This window comes from Leopardus geoffroyi, chromosome A1, assembly GCF_018350155.1.
Source record: "Leopardus geoffroyi isolate Oge1 chromosome A1, O.geoffroyi_Oge1_pat1.0, whole genome shotgun sequence".
NCBI lineage: Eukaryota > Metazoa > Chordata > Mammalia > Carnivora > Felidae > Leopardus > Leopardus geoffroyi.
The window spans coordinates 203,370,435-203,392,933 of record NC_059326.1 but is presented as its reverse complement, the minus strand read 5'-3'; the positions used below and the strand labels follow the sequence as shown (position 1 = coordinate 203,392,933).

General features: G+C 37.2%; 1 protein-coding gene and 2 long non-coding RNA genes across 9 annotated transcripts in view; 2 read left to right on the top strand and 1 right to left on the bottom strand.

The window, feature by feature from the left end:
- Nucleotides 1-541, bottom strand: part of LOC123576921 — a 78,868-nt gene extending 78,327 nt beyond the window's left edge. For all 7 annotated transcript variants that reach the window (XR_006701631.1, XR_006701632.1, XR_006701633.1 and 4 more), the window contains exon 1: nt 434-541. This is a non-coding gene — a long non-coding RNA (uncharacterized LOC123576921). The remainder of the gene's footprint in view (nt 1-433) is intronic.
- Nucleotides 499-8,057, top strand: MRPS30 (mitochondrial ribosomal protein S30). Its single transcript, XM_045438494.1, has 5 exons — nt 499-1,139; nt 2,734-2,879; nt 3,627-3,732; nt 5,415-5,591; nt 7,690-8,057. The coding sequence occupies exons 1-5, from the start codon at nt 551-553 to the stop codon at nt 7,977-7,979; spliced, it is 1,308 nt and encodes a 435-aa protein (XP_045294450.1). The 5' UTR covers nt 499-550; the 3' UTR covers nt 7,980-8,057.
- A 6,474-nt stretch (nt 8,058-14,531) lies between these two features.
- Nucleotides 14,532-15,453, top strand: LOC123605611. The gene is made up of 2 exons (XR_006715828.1): nt 14,532-14,586; nt 14,820-15,453. It is a non-coding gene; the product is annotated as an uncharacterized LOC123605611 (long non-coding RNA).
- The last annotated feature ends 7,046 nt before the right edge of the window (nt 15,454-22,499 follow it).

Here is a 22,499-nt window from a genome sequence, read left to right as displayed (position 1 = left end):
ATACAGAGACATGGAATTATTTTCTCAAAGGCTAGTAATAGTCATTTATAAGTGCTGCTTGCATTGTTTAAAAAATAACGTATTATCAATAAAACATTTTAGAACAATATTTTTAACAAATTTCAACCCTAAGAACTAAAACAGCAGAGAGGTGGATGTGCCACACACAATGCAGACTAGTAAATGTAACCAAGGGCTAGAGGTTACGGTGCAGAACGTTCCTAAATGGTTTCCTGCAGGAGGTTTGTGCCGTGGTGGGAAGAGCAACCTAGGTGGCGGCAATTCCTTCTTAAAAGTCTCGCTCTTCCCAGCCAGGCCGGTGGAAAACCTACTGGCACACAAGTTCTGCCTTCGGTCTACAAACACTGCTGGACACTGGAAACTAAGTTGGAGGAGTGATATGATTGGCTAAGAAATGAATGACGCAACGTACCTCAGGCCCTCTGAGAATCGGCCTCCTTCTCAAATTCCGCTTTCCATTGGTCCTTACGGCAAAGAGGGCAGGGACATTTGCTGAAATTAACCTCTGGGTCGCAAACCCCGAGCAAAGATGGCGGCGGCCAGGTGTTGCAGGCTAGCCCTCCGCGGGTCGCGGCTGTCATTGCACACTGCGGCCGAGGCCGCTGTCGCGGCTCCAGAAGTGACCGGCGCAGTTGTCGCGGCGGCCCCCGTCGCGCGCTACCCGCCGATTGTGGCCTCTCTGACTGCCAAAAGCAAGGCGGCACGGCAGCGGCGAGTGGAGCGGTGGCAGGCGACGGTGCACGCGGCCGAGTCGGTGGACGAGAAGCTGCGAATCCTCACCAAGATGCAGTTCATGAAGTACGTGGTTTATCCGCAGACCTTCGCCCTGAACGCTGACCGCTGGTATCAGGGCTTCACCAAGACAGTGTTCCTGTCGGGACTGCCGCCGCCGCCGCCCGCCGAGCCCGCCGAGCCATCGCCCACTCTGGACCTGGAGGCCCTGCGCGCCGCCGCATGTGACTGCCTCCTGCAGGAGCACTTCTACCTACGGCGCAAGCGGCGCGCGCCCCTCTACCAGGACCGCGAGGCCGTCGCCTCGCCCTTCCTGGATCAGCTGGTGGCAGCCCTCGTGGGCCTGCTCAGCGCACACAACCCTGCTCTGGCCACCGCCGCCCTCGGTGAGCCTTGGGGCCGCCACGTCGGGCGAGGGTGGTGGGGGCTGTTCATGTCTTTCTCTCTGCGTTGTCATTTTTTTTTTCCCCTAGTCCTTTCGCGCCTTGCTGGGTGCCACCAGGTTTAATAGTACTGAACTAGCAGTCTGGAGACTGGGTGGGTTCTCGGGCCGGTGCTGCCACCTACTAGCTGTACAACCTTGCACGCCTCCAGTCCTTGGCTCTGCTTTGTGAAGATCCAGCCAAACGGAAGAGCAGTGTTGGTTAGGAAAAGGGGCTCTTGGAGGGGGGACAGACCTGGAGTTGGCTTTTGGCTCTTCCACCAAAACGTCCCGTGACTTTATGTCAATTCACTTCCTCATAGAATTGTGGACATTAAAGGTGATAGGGTGATAGGGATTAAAATACCTGACATTTACTAAGTACTTACTGTGTACCAGGCCCGGTTCTAAATTTTATATGTGCCAACCAATTTAATCCTCACAATAACCGTTTATGGCAGGTAGCATTGTTTTATAAATGGGGCAAAAACAGCCTGAGGTACAAAAAGGTAAAATGAACCTCGTCGAGAGCCTCTAGCTGGTAGATTGGAATTAAGGATTCAAACCTAGCCATTTTGGGCTCCCAGGAAACAGTCAGCAACTTTTATGAACTGCTTAGTGCAGACTTGAAAAATAATTAATGGATAGTTTTAAAAGTCAGTGTTTCTGACGTCCTGTTTATTTTATATCTACCGCCTAGTAGGTGTCTTAATAAATACCTGTTGGATTAATGTTATTATTGTAAGTGTAGATGTGTGTTCAGCTGAGTTTTGTAGCGTGCGTGATACTTTACTTCGCTCGCAGTTGGGAAAGAAGTGGTCTTGAGCGAAGCCTCACCGATTTTGACTCCTAATTGTTGGCCTAGGGAAACTTGCTTGACTTCGTCAAGACCCAAATTCCTCTTCTATAAAATGGAGGTGATGACAACCATACATACCTTTGAGAGTTACTGTGAAGATGGAATTAGTAATTTTTTTAATTTAATTTTTATATAAATTTTTTTTTTAACATTTACTTATTTTTGAGAGAGAGGCAGAGCGTGAGTGGGGGAAGAGCCTAGAGAGAGGGAGACACAGAATCCCAAGCCAGCTCCAGGCTCTGAGCTGTCAGCAAAGAGCCCGATATGGGGCTGGAACCATGAGCTGAGCTGTGAAATCATGACCTGAAGCGAAGTCGGATGCTTACCCGACTGAGCCACCCAGGCGACCCTTGAATTAGTAATTCTTAAGACAGCTCTGACTACTAAAAAAACTTACTATTTTTCATGAGTGATATTCCTGTTGGTCTTACTTTCGTTGTTTATTCTTAACTGAGAAACCTCTTTCATTACAGTGTTTAGTGTGTGATGCATCGCACAAGTAGACATTAAGTGTTTGAGCGTAAGTCCTGATCATTGAAGTTAAATCATCCTATAAGCCAGACTCTATCTTACATCAGAGTAATTTTTGATATATTTTTAACTTACACAATTATTCTTGAGTTCTGTATTGCTGGTATTTTAATAATAACCAAATTTGTCTAAATGACAAGATAAGAATATCTTGAATATCTTTTGATAGATTGTAAACGCCCAGTTCACTTTTACTGGTTGCGTGGTGAAGAAATTATTCCTAGTGGTCATCGGAAAGGTCGAGTTGATGCTCTGCGATACCAAATAAATGATAAACCACACAACCAGATTCGAATGTCCAAACAACTCCCAGAGGTAAGGATTTGTTGCATTATATATCTACTGACATCTGGTGAGGAAATGTCGTAGGCAGCCTAGGTAATGGGCTTAGTAGGATAAAAAGTTTTGGATGGGTCCCTTTTGAGTTTCTTGCAAGTACATCTCATCTGAAATTCTTTTTTAGCTTTTTAACCTGTTATGGAATGTCTAGTCCTTAAAGGTCAAATAATCATAAGATTAAGGCATCAGTTTTCAAGACCATACTTTTTCTTACTATAAAAATAGAAACAATTGAAAATAGTTTATGATTGTAATTTATAATAGATTACACTGCCTGATCATCAATCAAGGCATTTTTATAATTATAAGCTGGTCATTTTACATATTACAGTTCTTTTGGAGAAAATAAGTATATTTTGAATGTTGTCTTTGCGTCTGTATCAGAAGTTGGCACATTTTTTTGGTAAAGGTCCAGACAGTAAATATTTTAGGCTTTGGGGGCCATAAGTCTGTGTTGCAACTATTCATCTTAGTTCTTATACTGTAAAAGCAGCTATGGACCATATGTTAATGAATGTGTGTGACTATGTTGCAGTAAAACTTTGTCAAGTAGGTGGCTGGCTGGATTTGGCCCACTTGGTGGTGTTACCAAATCATTTTGTAAAAAAAAAAAAAAAAAAAAAAAAAAAAACCTCATTTTAAGATTTTTAAATCTATTAGGAATGTGAGTAAAATGTGTACATACTAGTGTTTCTGTGAATTCACTTATGACTTTCCTTTAAGTTTGTGCCACTGGATTATTCTGTACCTGTCGAAATCCCTGTGATGAATTGTAAGCCAGACAAACTTCCATTATTCAAACGACAATATGAAAATACCATATTTATTGGTAAGTTCCCCCTTTTTTTTTTTTTTTTTTTTTTTTCAAAGTTTATTTATTTTTGGAACAGAGAGAGACAGAGCATGAACGGGGGAGGGGCAGAGAGAGAGGGAGACACAGAATCGGAAACAGGCTCCAGGCTCTGAGCCATCAGCCCAGAGCCCGACACGGGGCTCGAACTCACGGAGGGCGAGATCGTGACCTGGCTGAAGTCGGACGCTTAACCGACTGCGCCACCCAGGCGCCCCCCCCCTTTTTTTTTTAATTTTTCTTTTTTTAATGTTTATTTATTTTTGAGAGAGACAGAGACAGAATGAGAGTGGGTTGGGGCAGAGAGCGAGGGAGACAGAGAATCTGAAGCAGGCTCCAGGCTCTGAGCTGTCAGCACAGAGCCTGACACGGGGCTTGAACTCACGAGCTGTGAGATCGTGACCTGAGCCAAAGCCGGACGCTCAACCGACTGAGCCACCCAGGCGCCCTGGTAAGGTTCCCTTTTGAAATATTGTGCCATCAATGTGTCCAAAGGATCCCGTGCAAATTTACATAATTCTTGATGACCAAGAGGTTTCACATAGTTTACAAGCAGTATAATCCATAATCTCAGGTTGTTGCAATATGCATGAAAATTGAAAAGAAAATATTCTTTCAGCTCACCATTTAAAATTTTACTTGTTTCTACTTAGTTAGCAGTACTTTAAAAAATGGCTACATGTATTAGGCTTTGTTGATTTATTGTGTAAAAAAAGTAATTTGTATTTTTTCAAAAGTAAACCGGTATAGAATCAGACTTAAGGCAGTGATTGTTTTTCTTTTCTTTTTTTTTTATAAAAGCCTTCTGTTAGTACCACACACTGTGATAACCATTAAGAATATAAAAGTTAATAAGGCCTGATATCTGTCCTTGTGCAGCTTGTACTTTTGCTGTCTTTTTGTCTATTAATTCCTAGTCGATTTGATGGTTTTAAGAAACCAGCTTTATACTAGTCTTCCAGACCTGCTCCCACTGGGTCATTATGGTCTTAGAGTGAATTATGGGAACTGTTGGTTGAAAAGACTACTACTAAACTCAAGAATATCAGCATTTTATGAAATATTGGCTATTCTTTTCCCTATTTGGAAATATAGTATAAAAGTCATTTTTTTAAAATAAGAACAAAGTATGTAGTTATTACATTAAAATGATAAAGGAAACTTTTAAATAAATTTTACATACATTCTCTTGACTTACCCTGTGTCATAGTGGGCTTGATGATAGCTAGCAGATTGTACTTTCACGTGAAGTTTAACTTTATTATAATCCATGAAATAAATAATAAACGTTCCCAACTGTGTATTTTGAATAGTGATCACATGATGTGTAGAGGAGAAGGGTGGGTTTGAAGCAAAGACTAACGACATGTTGCAGATGTTCACATGTACATTTCATCTGAAATGTTTTTATTTTGGGGCGCCTGGGTGGCTCAGTTGTTGAAACATCTGACTTCAGCTCAGGTCATGATCTCGCAGTTCGTGAGTTCAAGCCCCGCGTCGGGCTCTGCGTTGACAGCTCAGAGCCTGGAGCCTGTTTCTGATTCTGTGTCTCCCTCTCTCTCTGCTCTTCCCCCTCTCATGCTCTCTCCCTTCTTCAAAAATAAATAAACATTTAAAAAAAAATTAAAAAAAAAATGAAATGTTTTTATTTTGCTCTTCAGGCTCAAAGACAGCAGATCCATACTGTTATGGTCATACCCAGTTTCATCTGTTACCTGACAAATTAAAAAGGGAAAGGCTTTTGAAACAAAACTGTGCTGATCAGATAGAAGTTGTTTTTAGAGCCAATGCTATCGCAAGCCTTTTTGCTTGGACTGGAGCACAAGCTATGTATCAAGGTAAAACTAATTTTATGCCATTGCCGTTCTTGGAAGATTTCTGTGACATTTTAAGAATTTACCGGTTTAAATTGTTTTCTTTGGGTTAAGATGTAGGTTGAATCTTACCACGTTGAAAACTTTGGTTGCGATTTTGCAGTTTCGACAAAATACAGTTGTTTTAAAATTCATAATTAAATATTTAACATTTGCAGTTGGCAAGTGGCATTTAGATAGTTATTTTGATCTTTCACTTTGACCAGTTTTGTATGAATGAATTTTATTCTGATGTTCTCAAGCATGTGAATAACTATAACCAACCAAGTCAACTTTGTAGATGATAGCAGCTTTCTGAAGCCGGAAAAGGAAAGTGCTTTGGTGGATTAAATTTCAGATTAAATTACGACTATCCTATGTAATATCTTTAAGGGCTATATCCAGGATGTGGTGGATTAAGAGGGTGTTTATTCATTCAGTAAATAGTGAATGCATGGTTTTTATGAACCAAGCACCGTTGGCCTTGGAGATAACAGTGTTGAATTGAGGTGGGCAGATCTTGCTGTCCAGGAGCCTATAGTGAGAAGAGTAAAGGATAATAAACATGTAATACTTTTAGCTAGTGGTAATACTATGGAGGAAAAGTACTACATAAGGGATAGAATGATTTATGGGGTGCAGATGGGATATGGAACAGAATCTATTTAAATGGAGTAATTCAGGAGAGGTCTCCAAAAAATGACATTTGAACAAAGACCTGACTGTTGAGGAGCTGCCTAAGCATAAACTTGGGGGAAAGACACTTTCAGGCAAAAGGAATACAACTAAAAGTCTCTGAGGTAGGAACAGAGTTGAAGTATTTAAAGAACAATGAAGAAAGGGAGGGGGAGGATGATGGAGGAAGAGATAGAGGAAGCCAGCAACCATATCACTTAGGACTTTGAGAGCCCAATGTGAAGCATGGGCTTTATTACAAAACCCGAAGTGATAAACTGTAATATGTAACCAACCAGATTAATCCTATATGAGTTCCCAGGAGGAATTTTAATACTGATTTAATTATTTCCAAGCTCACTTTTTTCCATATCTATCTATATATATAGATAGATATAGATATCTATCTATGTATCTATATATATCTATACATCTATATAGATATATCTATATATCTATATATATATATACATCTATATAGATATATCTATATAAATAGATAGATATGTAAATATGTATAATTTATTGTAATTTTTTACTCACAATTGTTGACTTAAATGGATAGAATGAGAATAGGATTGGACAGAAGCAGAAACAGAGGAATCTTTCTCAAAGATAGATTAGAGTGGCACTGTTTATGCATTAAAGATAAAGTGCTTCTTTTTTCCTGTCATTAATTACAAAACTAACAATATTATTCATTGGCTATCTTCATTAAGGCTGATAGAAGCTATGTATGAAGAAATAATACTACTGCTTGGTCCTGGCACTAAGTACTAAAACCAGTCAGTCTAGAACAAGAAGCAGCCAGCAAATTTGAGTAGTAAAGGCTTCAAAGGCCTCCTGGAACTTTATGACACAAGATACACAAGACAAAATGACGGCACCTCATAAAACCAAATTTGAAATATGTAAGGGAAGATATAGAATTTGTCTAAGGACATGATTGAAGTCCTTAGAATGTCTGAAGGTATGTTTTTTAGGTTTGGTTGAAGTAAAGGGCTGTAATGGTTACTGGATGGCAGGTGCTGCTGGTGCTGGGAACATGGGAACCTATTTGAAGTCAGTAATGATGCACGTGGTTAGTACCAGATACAGGGGACATTGGCATAGATCGAGCTTGCTGCTTTTTTTAGGTGAAGTGAGTTAAGGTTGAAAGCTGTTGAAGGCCCAAGTTGTTGAGAATGTGTCCTGAGTTTGGGGATGTTAGAAGGGAGGAAATAATTTTTTATGCAGAAATAGAATATAGGGTTAGAATGGAGAAGATGAGGAAGACTTCAAGATCTTCAGGAATTTGGTAGATAAAATATCTAGGTTTCAGGTGGTATTTTTGATCCCTTTAATGTGTATATTTTGTTTTGGTAAAATATATTCTATGTGTAAATTTCAGTGTAACTTTTTTCTATAGGATTCTGGAGTGAAGCAGATGTTACTCGACCTTTTGTCTCTCAGGGAGTGATCACAGATGGAAAATACTTTTCCTTTTTCTGCTACCAGTTAAATACTTTGGCACTGACTACACAAGCTGACCAAAATAACCCTCGTAAAAATATATGTTGGGGAACACAAAGTAAACCTCTTTATGAAACCATCGAAGATAATAATGTGAAAGGTTTTAATGATGATGTCCTACTTCAGATAGTTCACTTTCTACTGAACAGACCAAAAGAAGATAAATCACAGCTGTTGGAAAATTAAGAAGAAATCATTGATTCAGGACTTTGGGAATACTTAAATTTCACTGGAGGAAAAATAAAAGGAATTTTAATGACGAGACCTGTAACTGTCAAGTGCATTATTTTGAGACAAATATTTCATATGTGAACCTGTGATTAGACTCTCATTCTGCTCAGAGTACACACTGAAAGATTTCATTTGAAATATAGTATGTTGATTTTAAGGTAATTTTATTCATATATGACTAACTGATGAGACTGAGCTATCTTCAATATCTGGTATTAATTACATGTTATTTTGAAAGTATTTTAAGGGCAGTAACTCAAAAGCTTGAGTATGTAGATGTGTTATAGTTTTCTTTTTTGTTTTTATTTTTTTCATTAATAACATGATAGTTTCAGAGTCCTACTCAAACTGAACAGTATTTTGCAAGGATAGGAAACTGAGGCCCAGAGGAGTTAAGTGAATTTTCCACAATTTCACAGATGGTTAATAATATAGCTGATGAAATATGTGGAATTTAGGTTCTTAGCACTCAGAAGTAATGTTAATATATTTCTGTTTATGTAATTTGCTCCATCCCAAAGATTATGTTTCAAAATCAGTTGTCAGTTGATAAAATTGTTAACCTTGTTGAGAATTAAGATTCATTTGAAACATTTTAGTGAGGAAAAAGAATTACCTTTGTATAGTCATGCTGCTTTTTATTTTATATAACCTCCTGTTATGAATATTTAAAAAACCCCATTATGTACTGTAGTCATATGAAAATCTCTGTTCCCACCCTCCCTCCCTCCTCCTTTCCTCCCTTCATTCCTTCCTCCTCTCCTTCCTTCCTTCCTTCCTTCCTTCCTTCCTTCCTTCCTTCCTTCCTTCTTCCTTCCTTCCTCCTTTCCTCCCTCTCACCCTCCCTCTCTTGTTATCTTTCTTTCAAGATGGAGACCATAGTTACATTGATAGATTCCTCAGCCAGAAGCCTGGGGATTATTTGCCGCAAATGATTGCTAAACTAAAGGAATAACATTTGAACAATGGCATTCAATTCAGCCAAGAGCTTGCTTTGCAAGGCAGTGTGCTATGTTCCATCTTCAGCACATTAGTTTCAGTTTACCCAGAAAGCCATGTAATTACACACCACCATTTGTTTATTTAAGCAGTTTCCAAACCTTGGAATACTGTTCTCTACCCGGGGTCCTGTCTGTTCAACCTGTCTATTGCATTCCCATTTATCCCTGATGGAAAAATGCAGATGTGTAGAGAGAAGCGACCTTACCAAGCTCCAAGTACAATGACACCTTTCTTAATCTTAGCTTTCACTTTCTAACTCTGTACCTTGAGCAATTTGAGTTGCCATCCTTTATTTCTGCAAAACAAAATTATCTTCCAAAGTTTAAGGATTAAATGAGCTAGTGCAAACTAAAATGCCTTTAAAATTCTATGTAATTAAGATATGTTGGATTCAGTAGAAATGCCGTTGCATTCCCTAAACTGATTATATTTAATTCATGTTTCATTTCCATCCTTTGAATACTTCTACCTCTGTAGTAGCACCTGTTTCATTCTCTTGTAATGATATTTCTCATGACAAATGGAGAACATAACATAAATACATACATACATACCTATATGTATATATCAGGACTTCACATAGCACTTAATTATATTCTAGAGCGTGGACTCGATATTTTACATGCTAGCTCGTTTAATCATCACAAACACTCCATGAGCTAGATACTATTCCCATTTTGCAGATGAGTTAAGAAGGCACAGGGAGCCTAATAACTTCGATCGTACAACTAGAATATGGCAGGGTTGAAATCTGAGACCTGGTGCTCAGACTCCAGAACCTACTCATCACCACTCTGGTATATATTCTTCAGCAATACACCGTAGACGTCAGTGGTGCAGTTGTATAACAGTGGCATAAATTTAGATAAAGGAAAGGTTAATTCTGACTAATATGAATCCTGGAAATGTGTGTTAGCGCAAGTGGCATTTAAATTGGTTCTTGATAGATGGCATTTTCCAAAAACAGAGGGACAGTCAGTGAATGGAGCTGTGAGTGAAGATGGAAAGCTTCAGGACGTACTTGGGAAATAGGTAGTGGCTTGATTTATGCAAGTTGGATGTGGCCTAAAAGCAGTTGGGGAAAACAAAAATTATTTATCAAGAAAAAAAGTCTTAACAGGTCGCAGACTTCTGCATAGCTCTGAACATTAGGAAACAATGCAGCAATGTTACAGACTTCCAGAGGAAAGTCACAGCAGAAGAAATCTAGGACCAGCCTAGATCTAGATAATGCAGAACAATTGAAAAAAATGTCGGAACACCCACGTCACTTACAAAATAAGTTTATGAAAATGTACTGCAATTGATGAGCAAATGATACTAGGGATCAATGAAGGAGAATCGAAATGAATATAATGAGTACACAAGGTCATATCAGACAAAGCATAAGGCAGGGTTAGCAGTATTAATTTCAAACAATTCAAGGCAAAAACAAATTCCAGTATTAAAAGGTCATTATATGTTGCAACTTGTAATCAGTATATGAAATGTTAATGTAAATCTTAAGCTGTAGTAACTAAAAATAAGGAATAATTAGTAAAGCTGACTTAAAATTTGGTAACTTAGAAAAAAACAGATTTTTAAAAATGTGATAGAACTTGTATACAAAATCATTGATTAGATTATAGAAAGTCTCGGGAAATTTAAAAGTCAGCATTATATAGGTCATGAACTCTATTCACACCACAATACATCTAAAAGTTATTAATACAGTTTTTAACCAGGAGCATGTAATCATTGGGAAATAAAAGTGTATCCCTAAATAACTATAGAGTTGCTATTAACTTGCCTGGACAGAATATTCAATATATAATCAAACACTTCCAGAGCTATGTCACAATCTAAAAATGAAAGCTGTCTTACTTCCCTTTCCTTTTTTAGTCAGATATTTTTATATAATCTAGATATTTGTACATTTTCTGTGCTTAACTAATTTCTTTGACCAAGAGAGCATTATATTAATGTAAAAATATAACTGTAACTAGACTACAATGTAGTAAAGTGCATATAAAGCTAGCGGGATAAAGTTATTCTGAACACGTTTACTCCTGGATACATGAAGATGCTGCAGGAAGCAACCACTAACTAAACATAATCCGTCTTCCCTCTGCAGTCGTCAACTGTCTTTGCTTTAATACCCCAAGAAAAATTATATTTATATTAAAACACATGGAGTAGAATGTAAAAAGCCATATATATTTTAAGAGAGAAAACATGAAGTTCAAAGAAATTTTCACTGATCTCAGAACTCTGGAAGAGCTTCAAGTCTTTTGTTCCTTATAGTCTTAGGTTTGAGACCTGGTTGCCAATTTACTTAATGGCAAATTTATAATGCTATATGTGTATATCAAATAAGAAAATAGGGGCGCCTGGGGGTTCAGTCGATTAAGCGCCAGACTTTGGCTCAGATCAGGATCTCACGGTTAGTTGGTTTGAGCCCCATGTCGGGCTCTGTGCTGACAGCCAGGAGTCTGGAACCTGTTTGGGATTTTGTGTCTCCCTTTCTCTCTGGCCGTCCCCTGCTCATGCTCTGTCTGTCTCAAAAACAATTTAAAATAAAATCAGCATTTGCCAGAGATTAAAAAAAAAAAAAAACCTAAGGAAAATTAGAACAACAAAAAAAAACAAATGTAGAAGATGATGCGGAAAAAAAAAAAAACACATAAATGCTATAACTGGTTCTATAGTCTCCCAATTTTTAAAAAAATCAGTAAGAAATTTATAAGTTAAATGCACATATCAGTGTAAATGCAGAAATCCCAAATAAAATGCTAACATATCAAATTCAACAATTAAAAGAATCCATCCTAAAAAGGTAGGTTTAAAGTAATGGGTTGTTGTTATGATGTTAGGAAATATGCTAATAGAGGACATCAGTAGTTCAAAGGAGAAACATAAGGCTTTTGATAAAATCCTTATCCTTGTTTAAAAAAGGAAAGAAACCTAGGTAAGATACTTTAATGAGAGCCTTAAGTTAGTCAACATCCTACTTAGGTTTAATGGTGAAATATAGGTGCTATTCCCACTGAAGTCTGGTAAGACTGCCAGCTTTGACCTTTATGTGTTAATTCAAGTGCTGGAAGCATAGAAGTAAAGTTTGTTGAATGGATAGAAATTAATGAACTTAAGCTAGTTTTTCTAATTTGAGATTTGGTGTATATCCTTATTTGTTTGCACTTTTTATATCTCAGCAAAATTTAACATTTTCCGTATGAAAGATTTCATTATGCCTAGATTTTTGTGCAATTGTGAATGATTTTTTTTTCTTTCCAATTGTATGATTTATAACTTTTAAAAATGGCTTTAAGTAGCTAGTATGGATATATATTTTGTAAAAGTCCATTTAATTGGCTCATTAAATGAAGAGTTTTTTTTAGTTGATTCTCATGAGGTGTATAGGTCCAATCTGATTTGGGTTCCTCTAAAACTGCTTATCAGCATGGACGGTTATTAACCTCCAGGTAGCAAAGTCCACTGGACAGGTCTATGACCTTATTTAACTCAGTATATCTGACTCATCTCACATGGTTGACCACCCCTTCATTCTTCATCTAGCGTTATATGGGATCCTATTGCCTTCAGTGAGAAATACGCTTGGTTTTCCTCCTTTCTCACTGACCGTTCTTTCAAATTCCCCTTTGCTGTTGTTCCTCGAATCTTAATTCGAGGCGTATTGGTATGCCTCCATGTTCTGTCTAGGCTCCATCTTTTCTTTGTCCACACTCTTTCCCTTTCCACCTTATCAAGTCTCATGGATTTAAATATATTTATAAACGCTTTCAAAATTACAGTTTGAGTTCAAGTTTATATTGCATATGTGAACTGTGTGCATCACCATTGTAACTGAACAGGTGTGAGTAATTAAGACTGTTGGTGATTTTTTTTTCTCATTTGTAAATTTTCTAAATTCCCAGAAAATACATATGATTTTTAGAATCAGAAAAAAATAATTTCATTTTAATTGAAACTAGTCATCTTTCTTAAATGGACTCTAACACGGAACAACCATTCTCTGTCAAATTCCACTCCCTCATAAACAACTTCACTGTGAAATTGTATTTGAAAAAGCTTTTTTAAATTATATTAGTTATTTAAGAAAATGTTTATTCAACAAGATTCACATAAATTTCATCACACAAGTATTCTAACTTATTTTAAGTTGTTGGCCCCTGGACACTGAAAACTTAGATGCTAGACATGAAGGTCTTAGATTTTTTTCATGAGACATTTTAATAGACAAGTTAATTACTATGCATTCTGCATTTTATATCAAATTCTAGCTCATTTTAGATGATGTTTAAGTTACATGTGAGATAAGGTTAATTCACATAAAATGTTAGGCACAATAATTTTTGAAATTTACTCGTTTACTATTACAGAAATTGGAAAAATGTCTTTGGATAGAGGCAGGAGAAAGTATGAGGAGAAAACCAAATGAGCAAAAACTTTCTAGTGAATATCGAGAAAAGAAAAAAACAAAAAATGGGGCCGCAGGTGCACAACATTGATATTGACCAATATTTAATTGGAGCAGGTTGAATTTGTCATAGAAAGGTCTTCTTAGTTGTCCAGAGTTTGGTATGGAAAGCTTTATAAAACCAACAATAGCATTTTAAAAAACCCAAACCAGGGAAGAAGAAGTAATTCCACAAAGAATGAGAATGTATAGGTAATTATATCCCAAATATATAGACATGACTACTGTCTTGGAGTAATAAGTGCATTGTAGACTAAAATTTGGCCATAGGTACTATCAAAATAAGCCTATCTCTGCAGAAAGGTAGCTTACAGGACTAGATAACTTTGAGTATTCTCATAATAGCCTGCTTTAAATACTGCTTCTCTAAGTCATTCTTTTTAGTACAATTTAACCTCCTTTCTCAATCACATTTCTGTTTGTTCTTTTCCTGTGTAAAACAAAACAAAACAAAACCTGAATTCTGTCCCAGATCTTGATTGCATTTTGTGTTCATTGTCATCTTACAGAATTCTGCATGACACTTTGTAAAATTGTAAATAGCATTTGACACTTCAAATTGGCTTCTGAAACTTGTATAATAGTTTGTATGCAAGTCTGAGGTTTAATGTATAGGTTGTAATTCTGACTTTCTGCATTAAAAAAAGTTTTTTAGGGGCGCCTGGGTGGCTCAGTCGGTTAAGCGACCGACTTCAGCTCAGGTCATGATCTCCCAGTCTGTGAGTTCGAGCCCCGTGTCGGGCTCTGTGCTGACAGCTCGGAGCCTGGAGCCTGCTGCAGATTCTGTGTTTCCCTCTCTCTGACCCTCCCCCGATCATGCTCTGTCTTTGTCTCAAAAATAAATAAACATTAAAAAAAAATTTTTTTAATTGTTTTTAATGTCTTATTTATTTTTAAGAGAGCATAAACAGGAGAGGGGCAGTGAGTGGGGACAGAGGTCCAAAGTGGGTTCTGCACCGACAGCCGCAAGCCTGATGTGGGGCTCCAACTCAGGGTTCGTGAGATCATGACCAGAGTGGAATTTGGCCACTCAACCAACTGAACCACCTAGGTGCCCCTGGTTTTCTGCATTTTTAAAAGAAGGTTACGGGGGCGCCTGGGTGGCGCAGTCGGTTAAGCGTCCGACTTCAGCCAGGTCACGATCTCGCGGTCGGTGAGTTCGAGCCCCGCGTCAGGCTCTGGGCTGATGGCTCAGAGCCTGGAGCCTGTTTCCGATTCTGTGTCTCCCTCTCTCTCTGCACCTCCCCCGTTCATGCTCTGTCTCTCTCTGTCCCAAAAAAAATAAATAAACGTTGAAAAAAAAAATTTAAAAGAAGGTTATGGTTATAGTCATTTGATTTGTTTCTAAAACTGTGTAAAAGTACTGCCATTGGATTTAAAATACAATATTCTCTAGAAATGAATTAAATGTATGGAATCCCAAATTGATAAATGCAAATGCGATCTCATTAGTTTGTTGTTGTTGTTGGTGGTGGTGGTGGTGGTGGGTTTTTTTGTCCTTTTAGTTTCGGGATAAAATAAACGAAGCTTTACGTTAGTGCTGGCTTGGTGACATATATATACTTAATTAGCAAAAACCAACACATCAGTCAGTTTAGAAAATTTTTGAATTAGATAACTGTATAAATGATTATAAACTTGATGCTTTAATATTTTGATTCAATATATATACCCTTAGAATACTTTTATGATAATTGTGTGTGATATAAAGACATTTGCAAATGTACCATCTTTTAGGTGTGATGTGTATATACAAAATGAGGATCATGATACTCATTTTTGCTATGGACTTATGGCTTTTTTCATATTGTAAAAATATTTCATAATGCAGCAATATGTACCCCAAATAGCTTTATAAATGAACTAGCTGTATTTTTTAATTATTATTTTAATTCCAGGTTTGAAACTAAAAACTGTCCTGATTTTAGGAAAATGAAAGCTTGCATGATACTTAGCCGCTTGGGAAGTATTTCTTTGGATCATTAGTCCATATAAAACTTTGCTTTTGGGGCGCCTGGGTGGCTCAGTCGGTTAAGCATCCGACTTCAGCTCGGGTCACGATCTCACGGTCCGTGAGTTCGAGCCCCGCGTCGGGCTCTGGGCTGATGGCTCAGAGCCTGGAGCCTGCTTCCGATTCTGTGTCTCCCTCTCTCTCTGCCCCTCCCCCATTCATGCTCTGTCTCTCTCTGTCCCAAAAATAAATTAAAAAAAAAACGTTAAAAAAAATTAAAAAAAAAAAAAACTTTGCTCTTACTTGCAAAGTAACAATATGTATGTTACAAGCACTTTATTAAGATCTTGTGAAATCTTTCAAGAAGAGTTTTCTTTCAATCATTAATAGTACTGATAAAGAAGGTAGGTAGGATTTAAACCTGAAATGGCATCAGGGATAATTTAGCTTAGCAGCTGAGCCTTGTTTATGCTATTTATCTTTATGCTACACCATGTGGGTTTTTTGTTTTAATTGTCAACAATAAAAGAGAGGGGTTTTAAACATCCAGGTTTCATATTCTTTTGAAAAATGTTACGATATGGTGACTCCCGGTTTACATTCTACTCGGGGTCAACATACATTCTGCATGTTAACAACGATAGGAGCTTGAAATTATCTGCTCTATGCCCCTTTAGAGGGGACATACTCTCTCCAGTGGCACAATCCCCCCACTCCTTATTTCTTTCCTTCACTTGGCCGCCATCATCAGGACCTCATTACTTCCTGTTTGATGTTTTGTCCCTGAACATTGAGTTTATGACCCCTGCAGTCCAGATTGCAGATAAGAACTTGTATTATTGGTGGCAAAACTCAACCTTTACAATTACATTTTGGGCTTTAAAAATTTCAGTTTTTTAACAACAAACATGAAAGTAATGATAAATTCGGAGGAATTCAATTTCACTTGAGATAATGAAACAAAACCTGACCTTTGAGTTGGAGGATGCTATATACAGTTACTTGGCAAAATATATAAACTTCTGTTCCCTTTCTGTTCTGCTAAATGAATGGCAAAGTGAATCCAGATTTGTTTTGTTTGACAGTTATAACAAGGTTGGGAGAATTTTTGTCCATTTTCATAGAACCAAAATTGGTAACCAAAGAATATTCGGACACTACAACGAGTAGTTTCCTTTTCTAGCTTAAATTGGGTTGTCTCTAGCATTGACCTCCCCTGTTGTAGAATAGTTAGGAGGTTCTTACAGAGTCCAGCACTTATCAGACTACAGAAGGTGCCCAAATGGCAGCTCAAACACAGATTGGCTAGAAAGATGTAAGGCAACCCATTAAAACAAAAACAAAAAAAACAAAAACAAAAAAAAACCCAGGGGGCCTGGGTGGCTCAGTCAATTAGGCATCCCACTGGGTTCAGGTCATGAGCTCTGGGTTCTTTGAGTTGGAGCCCCCATCGGGCTCAGTGCTGGCAGCTCAGAGCCTGCAGACTACTTTGTATTCAGTGTCTTCCTCTCTCTTTGCCCCTCCCCTACTTGCACTCCATCTCTCTAAAAAACAAATAAACATTAAAAAAATAAAAATTAATAAAAATTAAAAAAAACAAACAAAACCAGAACTTCAGCTTCTGCTTCCAGAAATGGTGGACTAGATTATTCCGATCTTTCTGCTGTAATATCCAACTAAATGTAACACCCTCTGGAGGCGTTAGAGAGCTAACAAGGTAGTGAATAATTGTCAGGCTGATATCTGGAAGCAAATGGAAATCCGAAGAGATGAGTCTTGTATTGAGACTGCTTTTGCTCTGGAAGGAAAGATTTGTTAAGAATAGGAAGCTGAGAGGAGGATTAACATTTTAATAACTTTCTGAGACCAGAAGGACAAAAGTTAGGGTGTAGGACCTCTAAGTTTGAGACTCTGGTAGGATTCTTTGGTGTGAGACTTAAAGATCCACATCCCAGCAGTCAGAGTGAGCCAGAAGCTAACCATTCATATAGAATATAGTTTACAATTGAGTCATCTAGACAGCTCAGAAAAATTGGAACTTTTGAAAGCAGATTGCTATGAAATGTGATATCTAATGTCCCTAGGAATCTGAAAGATGCAAATCTGGAGAAAGAACATTTTCCTAGGCCTCAAATTATTTCTACAAATAATTTTTCAAATACAGTTTTTCCATATAATAACTGGGCACAGGGGGAGAAAGACAACAGGAATGAAAACTTGCAGAAACAGTAGACAATAGAAACAGATCCAAAGTGGCACCAAATATTTGGATTGTGAGATAGACTTTAAAATTCACATGGCTACTGTGTTCAAGGAGATAAAAGATTAAAATTTCAGTAGAGAACTGGAAATTGTAAAAAATATTACTGAAGACTTGCAAGAGTCATATTTCAGAACTAAAAAAAAAAAGTAAATAAAATTAAGAACTAAAAACATTGTATTAGTTATCCAATCTGCATAATTAACTGCAGACTTACCTTCTTAAAACTACACACGTTTATTGTTTTACAGTTTCTGTGCGTGAGGAGTCCAGGCATGGCCTAACTGGGTGGGCTTCAGAGTCTCTCAGAAGCCGCAATCAAGGTATTGGCCAGGGGAGGGTCTCATTTGAAGGCTCAGCTACAGAAAGATCTGCTTCAAATGATTGTGGTTGCAAGCAGTTTGTTGCACAGGGGGCCTCAGTTCTTTCAAGGCCATTGGAAGGAGGCATCATCCTTCAGTTCTTTGCCATATGGACCTCTCTCCAGAGAGAGCAGGTTACAACAAGGCAGCTTGACGAACGAGCCTACAGAGAGAATCTGCTAACAAGACTATTGGTCGGCAGCCACTATGGCCAGTCCAGGAACAAGGAGAGGGGATTACACAAAGTCATGAATAGAAGGAGGTGTGAATCACGGGATGATCTTAGGATCTGCCCACCAAAAGATTATAAACAGAACTAGAGAGAACTACTGAATTGGAAAGTCAGAATAAACTATTCATAATAAAAGTTGTCTTCATAAACTTTTGTTACGCTAACCATCTCCAGTAAGGAGGGGTTGGTATTTACTCATGCCCAGAAACAATGGCAGCAGTAGTGCGGAGAGAGGATAAATAAGGATATGTGTTAATTGAATGTAGAAGTAAGAAGACCATTAGAGAAAGAAATGAAGTATCAAACTAGGCATTTAGGAATCCCATTTGTACTTGTTCTGGATGCCAGTGGATACCCAATCTGTAGTACTCTTTATAATGAGTTCTATCTAATTTGCAGCTGAATTGGTATTTTTGATATTGATAAATAATATGCCGGTACATAATCAGTGGAAATATGTGTCTACAAACTGTGAGCTATTGCGTGATATTTTACCTTCCCTATTTATTTTGCACATTTTTTTCAAGGTGCACACATCATATTTATTTCTGAGAAGCATCTAAGTTTCTTAAAGACAGTATCCTCATGAGAGGATAATATTTGTAAATATATTTTAAGTTAGCATACATTTCAGTAAATTCTTTAAGAGTAAAAACAAAAACTTGACACGATGGCAGGTCAAGAATGAGTTTCAGTTTATCTCATAGGTGCCCTTTCTTTGTTCAGTTTAATTGTAATGGAAAATCTCTTTAAAATTGATAGGATTTCTTTAGAATAAACCATCACTTGTCTGAAAGGCCAGTTTCAGCTGGCAAGATTGGACAGGAAACAGTGATGTGGAAAACCAACTTATCTTTAACCATTGGTAAACAAGACCTCTAAACAAAGTCATTATAATTCTCTTTTTAAAGAATTTACAAATTTAATGTTCGTATCAGTTGCATATTAATTTGATAATGATCTCCAGCTGGATTCTTGCTGAATAAGATCCAGAAACTTTCTTCATAATCTGAATAGATGCACAAGAAGCTACGGGGGAAAAAGAAAGCATATGGTGAGCAAATTTTATAATGCCAGGTACTACATTAACATTAAAGCATTCCACATTCAGTGTTCATATACATTTAAAACTTTATGAGATTGTTCAGGTATTTATCACCAACTACCCAAGGAACATATAGATAGATATTTATTTACAACAACCCTCTGTAGAAGCACTCAGTGAGACTTAGAAATTCATTTTATATATCAGATCATATCTTATGTATTAATGAATTTTATCCCTTTAGGTAAAGAATAGATGAGCTTTTGATTTTTGTTGAGAAATCAGATTTTCAAACTATTTTGTTTCTTAGGTTCATTTTAATCTGTAGAATATATTATTTTGGCTATTGCTGTGAAATACATGATCATTATGGAAAATATGAAAAACACAATAGAAGTGGGGAAGATCACCTCATGCTGTTAGCATTTTGATCTATTGCCTTCTATGCACGCATTTTTGTTAATACTTTATGTTTTTGAGGTCATAAATGTTTTCACATTTTTAGTTCATAATCACTTTCCCAAATTACTATAAACTTCTATATTATATAGTCTTTTGGGGTATTTTGAAAGTGGTTGAATAATAGCAGTGTTAACACGCTAAAAGAGAAATACATAAACATGACATTTCCATAATAGTCAGTTCACATTCATTTACAAGGGGAAAAAGGATCAGGCTTTTCTTATTCTAAAAACTTCAGCATGATAATTATATAAGATTAGCTAATGTGGGTGTAAATATATTTAATGTTGGAATAGTTCACAAGCACGCAGATGATTAAATTCTGACTTTCAACATATTTTCAAGATTTCCGTATCTCACCACCTGGGTGTGATTCATAATTGGAAAAATAAAGGTTCTGTGTATTTGGAAAGCCCTAAAAAAAAAATGAAAATATCTATACAGTCATCCTCTGGTGGAGGGTAATTTGTTACAACCTTTAGAAACTAGAGTTTTAAATATCAGCTGAAAGAACAATGCCAGGGGTGCCTGGTTGGTTAAGCATCTGACTCTTGATCTTGGCCGAGGTCATGATCTCATGGTTTGTGATCTCATGGTTTAAGCCCTGCGTTGGGCTCTGTGCTGATAGTGCAGAGCCTGATTGAGAGTCTGTCTCTCCCTCTCTCTGCCCCTTCCTCCCTTGCACTCTCTCTCTTTCTCCAACTAAATATCTAAATTTTAAAAAAAGAAGAAGAAGAAAGAACAATGCCAGAAAAATTCTTTCAGTTCTAACTCTGTTTAAAGAAAATGTAAAATCAGTTTGGCAGTCAGATCTAAAATCTAGATTGAAGTCTTGCTTCTGTCATTAACTAGCTAAGTGACTTAGGACCTATCGCTCTTTCCTGAATTTAGTTTCTGCATCTCACACATTGAGGGGATTCGACAAAAAGGTCTGCAAAATACCCCCCTAGCGATGCTCATGCTCAACGAATCAGTCCTTGTAAGCCTGTCCTGGCAGATGTAATTTGCCATTAACATTATTTTTTAAAATTTCTTTTTTAAACCTCCTGTTTCTAAATGGCAAAGTGGTAATGTTCTTAAGCGCTAGAGAGTTGTGTGGGGTCTGGTTTGTTGTTTCAATGAATTTCCTCCATTGTGATATTTCTCTTTCCTACTTTTCTTCCCCACAGCACTATCTCCCGAGGCCAGACTCAGACTTTTAGAATAAAAGATAATTTAATGGTCAAGTTCAACTCACTATTCAATGCCTGAATATCCTCTAAATACTTTACACCAAGTACTCACTTGCCTCTGTGCCTAAAGGACGAAGAGGTATTGTCTCTCCTAAGGCTGCCACTTTCCCAGTTTGAACTGTATTTATTAGTAAACAATGTTTATTTTGATTTAAAATTGTTTTCTGATAGTTTCTTCCCATTCATCTTGGCTCTAGGTTTTATGGTAATGCAGGTATCTCCTTCATTCTTTTCAGCAGGTTCAAATACATACTTTAGCTTCTTGCTATGTTCTCCCCCACCTCCCTCCAGTGAGGGTTTGTTGCCAATATTTTCTCTGACATTTTGACTGTTTAATTCTCAAAGTCTAAAATATTACAATGCTCACTTTCCCCAACTGGGCCAACTTCCCAATAAACTTTGAGATTATGTGTTTATTTTTTACCAAGGAATTTGTCAATTTTATTATGGCAGTTATTTCGTTCTTACTAATTAGAATGAGGCCTTTGTGTAACTGTTCCCTTATTTCCTCTACCTTGTGAAAAAGGAGAGCCACTAACATTCACTGAGTAACTATTATATGCAAAGTACTTAGTCACGTGCAGAAATGTCATTTACTCTTCAAAACAACCCTTCAAAGGAAATGTCACTGTCCCTGTGTTTTGCTGCCCAAATGCAGAGTTCTTTGAATTAATATCAAATCTCAAATAATAATAAATAAATACTTGTATGTACATCGAGAAGACAAATAGGATGAAGGTAAAAATGCTTTCCAAGAAATAAGGTGAACACTTTTATTGGCTTATTTTATAAGTTGAAGAAAATTATGCTGTTTATTCTTCTCCTTTTTTGCTATAACCTCATGAATTAGTTATTGGTATGAATGCATCTGTTTTATTCCACATATGAAAATTCATTTGTTATTTACTAAAATTCCCAGGAATTTTAAGCAGTTTATGAAACAGTTTTTTTTCCCTCTCCGGAGAGTAGGGGGATTGGCATAAAGTTTTAAATTGTCCAGATGGAAGAAATGTCTTTATTATTCTCGAAGCTTAGTCTCAAACCAAACTTACACTGCTTGACTTTGCACACAATTGGATCAAACTCATGTTGAAACAGAAAACTGAATGGCTCTTGCTCTACATTTGATATACTAACTTGAAAATTACTGAACACATGTTTGATAAACAAAGATTTCTTTAAACTGTTTCACATGTCAAAGAGGTCACTATGATTTCTAAAGGTTCAAAAAAATAGGGAGTATAAACCCAAACAACACATTGTCTGAAACAAGGACACTGAAGGACTCCATAAAAATCCGTTTTTTTTCTCTTTTTCCTGCTTCTATTCCTTGCTAGGACCTACACCCCTACCCCACTTTACACTTGCCTTGTAATACAAATAGCATATGTCCCCCTTGTAAAGGACAAGGAGTTAATGATTTCTCTAGAATAGATAAGACCTAAGGAAGGA